This window comes from Agelaius tricolor, unplaced genomic scaffold, assembly GCF_023055355.1.
Source record: "Agelaius tricolor isolate 1412-34295 unplaced genomic scaffold, bAgeTri1.0.p SCAF_16, whole genome shotgun sequence".
Taxonomy (NCBI): Eukaryota; Metazoa; Chordata; class Aves; order Passeriformes; family Icteridae; genus Agelaius; species Agelaius tricolor.
This window is the reverse complement of record NW_027269276.1, coordinates 532,617-541,116: the sequence shown is the minus strand read 5'-3', so window position 1 is coordinate 541,116 and position 8,500 is coordinate 532,617. Positions and strand designations below refer to the sequence as shown.

The window sequence follows — 8,500 nt, the reverse complement described above, 5'->3', positions numbered from 1 at the left end:
CACAGCGCTCCGCTGACGAGGCAGCTTTATTGTCAGTGAGAGATTTTTGTGAAACAACACAGACGTGCCCCTGCTCACGCGCGGCTTCATTTCCTCGGCACCGAGGTTCTGGCGTCTTCGCTGGTGGCTTAAAGAAAAATCACCCGTTTTCTTCTCTATGTGCATTAAAATACCCTGGTTTTTAATACAAAATATAGCAAGCATTTCATCAAAATTGGTAAAAGTGTACAAATCACAGCACTCATTCATCCCTCCTATAAAGAACAGGGAAATTGCCTTCAAAGAAAATTTTAAAATCGCTACAATTTACACCTGGTGATTGCAGAAAAGCCACCCGAGGGGTGGGGGGAGCTCTGTGTGCCCTAAATCGGTTCCTGAGGGGTTTCCCTGCACCCAGGCGGGCCCTGCTGCCCCCGGGGTGGATGGAGGGAACCTGGCAGGGTACAACAGCACGCCAGGGTTTGGCTGGACAGGGCAGGCTCAGCTCGGGCTGCTGCTGCAGGAGAACCTGGCTGCTGTGTGTGAGAGCCAGGCTGCCTGCAGGTGACACCGCCGGCAGGTGACACCGTCAGCAGGCAGGCCTGGCACTGGTTCTGCCGCTGTCCTGCCAGCCTCAGCCCTGGACCAGCATCAGGCACTGCAGCCCCGTGCCCCGGGCCAGCCTGCCCCTGCTACACCTGAGGAACAGGGTAGGAGGCACAGGCAGCCAGCCCACACATGTTCTTGCCTCGCTCGATAAGGAAATACCTGAAAGAGACAGAAACGGCTGTGAGTGAGCATTCCCTCCTCTGGCAGGTCAACGAGGCCCTGGCACAGGCGCCCAGAGCAGCTGCCCCTGGATCCCTGGCAGTGCCCAAGGCCAGGCTGGATGGGGCTGGGAGCACCTGGGGCAGTGGGAGGTGTCCCTGCCATGGCAGGGGTGGCTCTGGGTGGGCTCTGAGCTTCCTTTCCCCTCAGCTCTCCAGGCAATGCCATTCCCTTCCCCCTTACACCCTGAATGAACCAGAATTTGCATCTCCCTCCCAAGAACCCCACTTGTGAAGCTGGGAACAGTTGTGAGGCTGGGATCTCACTCCTGGCACAAGCTGTCCTCCCCAGCCATGTGACCAGCAGGGAGGAGATGGGGAACCAGTGGCTCTGGAGAGGCTGGATGTGTCCTGAGCCCTGGGCACCAGGGGAACCAGCAGCTCTGACAGCCTGGCACCATTGCCCGTGTCCTCCCAGGTGCCAGATGTCACCTGCAGAGCTGAGGGGGGGCAGGGGCTGAGGGTGGGTGCCCAGGCCCAGCAGAGTGTGGTGAGCAGCGGGAGCCTTACCCCTGCATGCCCCACAGGCGGCCCCAGGAGTTCTTGACGATCCAGTAGGGAGTGCCGTCCTCCTCTCCGTAGCCCACGGCCAGCACGGCGTGGTTCACCTTGTCAGGGGTGTGCTCGCAGCGGGGGCTGCAGGGAGACAGCACAGGGCGCTCTGAGAGGCAGCCTGCAATTAGCCAGGCATTGCTCAAGGCAGCAGTGCTGACCACACTGCAAACAGAACTGCTCTGAACTCCCAGCTCTGGAGAGCAGGGAGGGGAGGCACAGAAAGGAGACGCTGCTCTGTTTCTCAACTCTGAAATTAGCAGCCATATCTGGAGTTAGGGGATCCGTGCACTTTTGAGCTCCTGGCCCACCAAGACGAGCTACAGCACAAAGGAATTTTCCCAATTGGAACCAGCAGCTCTTAGTGCCTCCCCATGCTGGTTTGTACTGCCCTGAAATTCAAGGGCACTGCTTCATGTTTTGCACAGGAATGACGAGCTCTTGGGTCTAAATATGTGTTTCCTCTAAATTTTCAACCTTTAAACTGCACTTGCTGAAAGCTGCTGCCTGTGGTGTGAAACAAGACAGCTCATGGTACATGCTCCCATCTCAAGAGCATCTATTTTTAAACATTTTCAAGCTGCATCACAGGAAAAGATCAATAATCCACCTCAGATTTTCTTTTTTTGATCTGTTAACAGCTGCTCTGTGCTGAAAGCACTGGAGCATCAATTATTCCATGCACTCTGATTTCAAATCCACCTTAGACTGTAAATCCACAGGATAACTGCTTCTGGCATGTTCCTCTGACCATGCCCCTGCCCTCCCAGCTCACACCTGCCCAGGGCTGGCACTGACCTCTGGCATCACTGGCTCTTGGCCCAGCAAAGCCTCTGGAATCACCACCTGCTCCTTCCTGAGAGCTCCCTGGGGCAGATCCCTCAGGCTCAGCCTCTCCCTTGCACTTTCCCTGCAGTTCTGTGTGACTGAGGGTTCATTACTCCCGAGTATTTTTCTGTTTCTCCAAACACACACTTTCCCCCTGCTGGGGTACAGCCCCTGTGCTGCCTCACTCAGCTCCCATCTTTCCAATGTGTATTTTTCAGCCTTCCACATGGCTTTTGCCCTGGCCATGAGCTGGCACAACACTCGAGACTTGCTTTGTGTCCCAAGCTGGTTTTTCTCTCTGCTGTTCCTCCGACCTGTCCAGGGAGCACCACGAGGCAGGGCTGAGGTGAGGTGCTGCAGAACCTGCCCTGTGGAGAGCAGGGACACCAGCAAGCACCTCCTGCCGAGGTGCCAGCTCAGGTGCAGGGCAGTGTGAGGGCAGCCACCCTTCTCACACAGCCCCTCTGAGCTCTGGCACTGCAGGAACTGGAAAATCCACCTTGGCTGGGGCTTACCCTAAGGAGCCAGATGTGTTCTACAGACACAGATCAGCCCTGGGACAGCCCCAGCCCTGTGGGGAGCTGCAGAGTCTCTCAAGCTGCCTGACTCGCTGACCTTCATTCCACCACAACCTGGTCTCCAGGCTGGACAGGTTCCTAGCCTGCAGCCCTCCTCCCTGTGCTGCACTCTCATCCCCTCAGCAACCAGTACATCAAGGCTCTGATTACTCTCTTTTTTTTCTATTTTCTACTTTAAAGAAGTGTGAGAATGCAGTGCAGTGTTCCTGCACGCAGCAGGATAAACAGGGATGCACATGACTCCAGCCCTACACATTCCCCTTGCCCTCACCTCACCAAATGGGGGTCACACACTCACTTAGAATACACTCCTTTCCTGTAGTGCATGAAGTCACTCGTCACCTCAAAGGCAAAGCTCACTGGGTTGTGCTTCCCCACAGCTTCCACCATGCCATCCTCGTCATACTGCAAGAGAGGATCCAGGGTCATCATCCTCATCATCTCCTGGCTGTGCTGGGCAGATGCAGCTCTCTGCATCCAGGAGCACACAGGCTGCAGCTGCAGGACAGCAGGAGTGTGCCCAGCAGCTCTCTGCATCCAGGAGCACACAGACTGCAGCTGCAGGACAGCAGGAGTGTGCCCAGCAGCTCTCTCTGCATCCAGGAGCACACAGGCTGCAGCTGCAGCAGAGCAGGAGTGTGCCAGCAGCTCTCTCTGCATCCAGGAGCACACAGGCTGCAGCTGCAGCAGAGCAGGAGTGTGCCCAGCAGCTCTCTCTGCATCCAGGAGCACACAGGCTGCAGCTGCAGCAGAGCAGGAGTGTGCCCAGCAGCTCTCTCTGTATCCAGGAGCACACAGGCTGCAGCTGCAGGACAGCAGGAGTGTGCCAGCAGCTCTCTCTGCATCCAGGAGCACACGGGCTGCAGCTGCTGAGCCCAGCACACCCTGGGCACCCCAGCCCTCCCCTTGGCCCAGCCCTGGCAGTTTGGAATCGCAGCCCTCGGGCCTCACCTGTGTGATATTGATCACGTCCTTGACAAAGGCGATGGCTTTCTCGGGCTGGAACTTGCAGGTGCCGTTCTGTGGGGACAGAGAGGCGCTGTGGGGGCGGTGCCAGCCCTGCTGTGCCCCCACGGTGGTGGCCGGGGCTGTGCTGCAGTACCTTGGCCCGGTAGGGGTAGCTGTCCTCCCCCATGAGCCCCTTGTTGTACAGGATGTACTCGAAGGCTTGGCTCGGCAGGCCCCTGCGAGACAGCACAGCTCCGTTAGGATGCCAACAGCTAATTAGGATGGTAATGATGAACTTGGTAATGCTGCAGCCTCTGCAGAGCAAAGACATCAACATTCCCTGCTGTGCAGCCCACTCCCAGCAGCCAGGGAAGGGCAGTGTCTGTCCCAGAGCCCCAGAGGCACAAACTCCAGTCTGTGCCTGCAGCATCTCCCTGCCTGGGCTGCCTGGCGTGGTCATTCTCCAGCTGTCAGCTCCCTGGAGAAGAGCACCAGGAGCCCTGAGGGTGTGAGGTCAGCTGGCCCACACAGCACCAGCCTCACATGCTGAATGAAAGGTGTTTTTTGGTGCCCTCTGCCCAGCCTGGCTGGGGGACATTGAGGCACCCACATCTCCAGCAAGCAGCTGCTCCCTTCCCTGGCCACCTTCCAGAAGCACATCTCAGCAGGGAAGAAAAGAGAGATGATCAGGGAGTGCTGATGTGGAAACACCTAAGGAGGAGTCACAAGAGAGATAAAAAGCACCAAGAGTGGCTTTGCTCAGCTCTAAGCGTTCCTCTAGGACCGCTTATCTCACAGAAAACAGAAGTTGTCAGAAAGTTCTACTCTCTGCCTTCTCTAGCAAGGCCAGGAGGAACTTTCCAAAGAGGAAGTTAAAGTTTCTGTGGGTTCTTCAGGGTGCCACGAGACACGCGTGACTCAGGGCAGAACAGCCAGAAGTCCCCTTGCTGTCCCAGAGCCCATCAGAGCCCAGCCTATGGCTGCTGTGTGAAAAACACCTCAGATAAAAACCAACAAATGAGGAACAACAGAGGTTGGGAAATGCTGGAGATTTAGGGAAACATCCTAACCTCTAGGGAGGGTGAAATGAAAATAAGCAACCAAATCCAAAGTTGCTTCCCCTGACACATTGCAGCTGTGGGAAGACAAAAGCCATTCCATAATGTGGAAGGATCCTGACACCAGATCTGGAGGAAGGCTGTCCATCACAGGATGTAAGATTCTCTAGTTTCTGCTCTTTCTGACCCTGACTTACCCACTGCAGCCATGGTTGTTGAAGGCCTGGGCGCAATCTACCAACTGCTGCTCTGCCTGCAGAGAAAGGTTTTGAGTCAGTGACTGACAGTTTTGAGTCAGTGATTGTCCCACACCTGTGCTCAGAGTCAGTGACTCAAAAAGCAACTGCACAGCAGGAAGCTGGTTTATCCGTGCAGCTGGCTGTAACCACCACAGCACTGGTGTACCCCTGGGAGTCCCCTGGAAATGGCTCCATGTCCCAGGGAGGCAGACAAGGAAGACCTGGAGCAGCAGCCTGGGGTGCCCTGGCTGCCAGAGGCATTCCTCCTCATGCCACCCCCCCCAGAAGGACTGGCTGAGATGTTTTCCAAAGGTCAGGTTTGTTTTTAACACACCCAGCCCTCAGTTATTCTGCTAAGTTGTGTAAGTGGCTACTGTCTTTCTAGTTCTTCAGGAATATAAATCCTCCTGGAGCTAAAAAAATCACCATGTCCCAATGTGCTGCCTGCAGCGAGGCTGGCTGGCAGGGCCAGGCACAGCTTCTGTCCCCACGCCTCTCCCAGCAGCCTCCAGCCCCTCTGGCTCCATCCTGTTCCCCAAAGGGCTCCAAGCCCAGAACACCTCTCACCAGAAAGAGCAGCTTTCCTGTGGCAATGGCAATAGCAGACTCCAAACAGCCCGTGGTGGAAAAGGTCCAACAGCTCCCGCAGGCACCCTACATGAGGAACGGGAGAGGAACTGCTCCAGGAGGTGCTGCAGGCTCACCAGCCTCACCAAAACACGGGCAGGGGGCATGGCAGCAGTGCAGAGCCTCCACTCCCCGCTGGCAGCTGGGCCTGGCGTTCAGCTCAGCCCCTGCCAGGGCACACAGCAGGCATGGCACAGGCACCCAGCACTGCTCCTCGGGCACAGCACCTGCCTGCAGCCATCAGCCCCCTCTGGCCATGGCACACACTCCTCACCTGGTTTTTCACGGGTGTCACGAAATTCCCCTTCTTCCTCCAGTCAATAGAGTCGGGATGTGGCCCAGAGCTGCGCAGGAAGTTCCCCTTGGTGGCTGAGCAGTTCTGCAAGCAGGCAAAGGGCCGTGGTGAGCCACCAGGCCAGTGGCCCACGACAGCCACCCTCCCAGTGAGGGCTGGTGACCAGCCCACACACACTGGCCACTGCAGCAGGGAGCACTGCCAGCCTGCACCCCTGCCAGCCTGCAGCCCTGCCAGCCTGCAGTGCCCCAGCTGCTCAGGGAGCTGACAGCAGAACAGACAGCTGGGCTGGAGTCAGGGGTGAGGCACTGAAAGCCATGAAGGTGGGGTTCACCTGAACAGGGTTCACCTGGCTCTTGCCCAGTGCTGGGGGCACAGGATGTGACCTGATCACAGGGGACTGCAGGCAGCACAGCGAGGGGCGCTGGCCCAGCAGCGGGTGTGGGTCATGCAGAACCTTCTCACGGGGGTGCAGGTCGCTGCAGGACCCCCTCACAGGGGCACTGGACCCCTCCTTCCCTGCCCACCCGCACTCCCAGCATTTACCTGCGGCTCACTCCACAGGTAGAGCTTTTTGAACTCCGCGAAGGTCAGGTCCGAGAACTGGTTGAGGCCCACTAGAAGGGGGAGAAGGGGACACTTTGCTGAGCGAGGCGCGGTGCTCAGGGCCGGCCGTGGCCAGGCGGGCTCGGGGCTCGGGGCTCCTACTCTGGAAGCTGTGGTTGCCGGCGTTGTGCTCCTCCACGCGCCGTTTGTTGCCCAGGAAGATGCGCAGCCGCCGCGGGTACTCCTCGGGGCCGTAGCTCCGCTCGTTCTGCGGGGAACCGGCACGTCAGGGACCCGAGCCCCGGAGCCCGGCCCGGCTCGGCTCGGCCCCGAGCTCACCTGCAGCATCCAGGCCTTGAACAGCTGCTCCTCTGCGGGAGAGAACGGGCCCGTCAGCGGCGGCACTGCCACGGCTCTGCCGCACCGGGGGCCGTGCCCGAGCCGAGCCGAGCCGGGCCGGGCCGTGCCAAGCCGCCTCCTGCCCTCCCGATGCCCCCGTACCTTCGGCCGAGGGCTCCCAGGCGGCGGCGGCGGCGGCCAGCAGCGTGGCCACGCTCAGCAGCACGGGCCAGCCCATGGCCGAACCGGGCCGGGCCGGGCCGAACCGGGACGGGCGCGACGCAGCAGAGCCGAACCGCGCCGAGCCGAGCCGAGCGCGGCCGAACGGAGCCGAAATGCGCCGAGCCGCTGCCAGGGGGCGGGACAAGGGGCGGGGCAGATGGTGGGCGTGGCACTGGGCGTGGCACCGGCTCTGGGAGGGGCACTGGGCGGGGCACCGGCACTGGGCATGGCCCGCGGCCCGGCGGGTCCGGCGTTATCCCGCCCGTAAAACTATCACAAACCCCGGTTCACCCTGAGATAGAATAGATTTATTAGCAAGAGGTAATCAGGAAACATATATTTTTACAAAAAAAATGGAAATATCTTTTTTTTTTTCCCAAACAAGCTGTAAGTTGAAATAGTTTTAGGGCTTGAAAGAGAATTCCCATACCACGAGGTATTGCTTACAGCAAGTGTTGTGTGAGTGGAGCATGCCTGCCACTGCCGGGGAACCGTGTCAGGGACTGTACAATGTAAAAAACCCAGGAACTATTCACAGAATAAGCACTACATTACTATATCCTGCTAGCGGGTGGTTAGCCAGGATTACAGTAGATGTAATAAAAACACTCGTCATCTCTAACTCTACGTCATGGTACTCAGAGTGGGCACAAGGGCACGGATCTACAGCATATCAACAGGAGCCGGATGCAGCGAGGAGAGGCGAGGGGATGCTTCCATCTTCCCAGCTTCGGGGGCACCAGGGCAGCAGCCAGGGCCCCCCGTGCCCAGCCAGCACCAGGGTGGCACACACACAGAGGGCAGCTCACACCGAGGGACAACCTTTAATGCGCTCCCTTCTCCCACCTTACAGAGTTGGGATGCAACCGCCAGCACTGCCCGAGCGAGAGCTGCTCTGTGCTGCCCCAGAGCCCTGCGGGGACACGGGGCTCACCTGCCCCACAGGGACTCACCTGCCCCACGGGGACACAGGGACTCACCTGCCCCACAGGGACTCACCTGCCCCGCGGGGACACAGGGCTCACCTGGCCCATAGGTCTCACCTGCCCCATGGGGACACAGGGCTCACCTGGCCCATAGGTCTCACCTGCCCCATGGGGACACAGGGCTCACCTGGCCCATAGGTCTCACCTGCCCGACCACCAGCCCCCCAAGAGGAACAAATGACAAAAGTAACATCATGGAAAAGAGCCCGGGACTCCAGCGAAGTGTCGGCGCGTTAAACCGTGACGGGGCGGGGAATCCTACGCGAGCGCGGCGCGGCGGGGCCGGGGCCGGGGAAGCACAGACGGGGGTCGCTCCAGGGCGCCCGTGGAGCGGGGCTATGTACAGCGAGAGTCCGGCGGCCGCGCCGCTCACGAAGGCAGCTTGGGCTCTATCCGCAGAGAAGCTTCGTACAGGGACTCCTCGTCCATCACACCCGACTGGTCCAGCAGGTACTGCGTCACCTGGGGACGGAGCT

The 8,500-nt window shown here is 59.0% G+C and overlaps 2 protein-coding genes across 11 annotated transcripts in view; both read right to left on the bottom strand.

Annotated features, from left to right (window-relative positions):
* Positions 1-8: 8 nt before the first annotated feature.
* On the bottom strand, positions 9-7,199 carry CTSH (cathepsin H). The gene is made up of 12 exons (XM_071441092.1): positions 6,979-7,199; positions 6,817-6,848; positions 6,640-6,745; positions 6,478-6,548; positions 5,911-6,015; positions 5,577-5,663; positions 4,968-5,023; positions 3,867-3,948; positions 3,716-3,784; positions 3,063-3,169; positions 1,317-1,442; positions 9-747 (listed from the first exon to the last, which is right to left on the bottom strand). Exons 1-12 carry the CDS (start codon positions 7,052-7,054, stop codon positions 672-674), a joined length of 993 nt encoding a protein of 330 aa, XP_071297193.1. The 5' UTR covers positions 7,055-7,199; the 3' UTR covers positions 9-671.
* Positions 7,200-7,324: 125 nt separating this feature from the next.
* Positions 7,325-8,500, bottom strand: part of RASGRF1 (Ras protein specific guanine nucleotide releasing factor 1) — a 29,849-nt gene continuing 28,673 nt past the window's right edge. For 2 of the 10 annotated variants that reach the window (XM_071441081.1, XM_071441079.1), the window contains exon 27: positions 7,325-8,486. In XM_071441081.1, coding sequence (XP_071297182.1) covers positions 8,394-8,486 — 93 coding nt within the window. In that variant the 3' untranslated portion in view covers positions 7,325-8,393. The remainder of the gene's footprint in view (positions 8,487-8,500) is intronic. The other 8 variants (XR_011681400.1, XR_011681402.1, XR_011681398.1 and 5 more) reach the window with 8 other exon arrangements.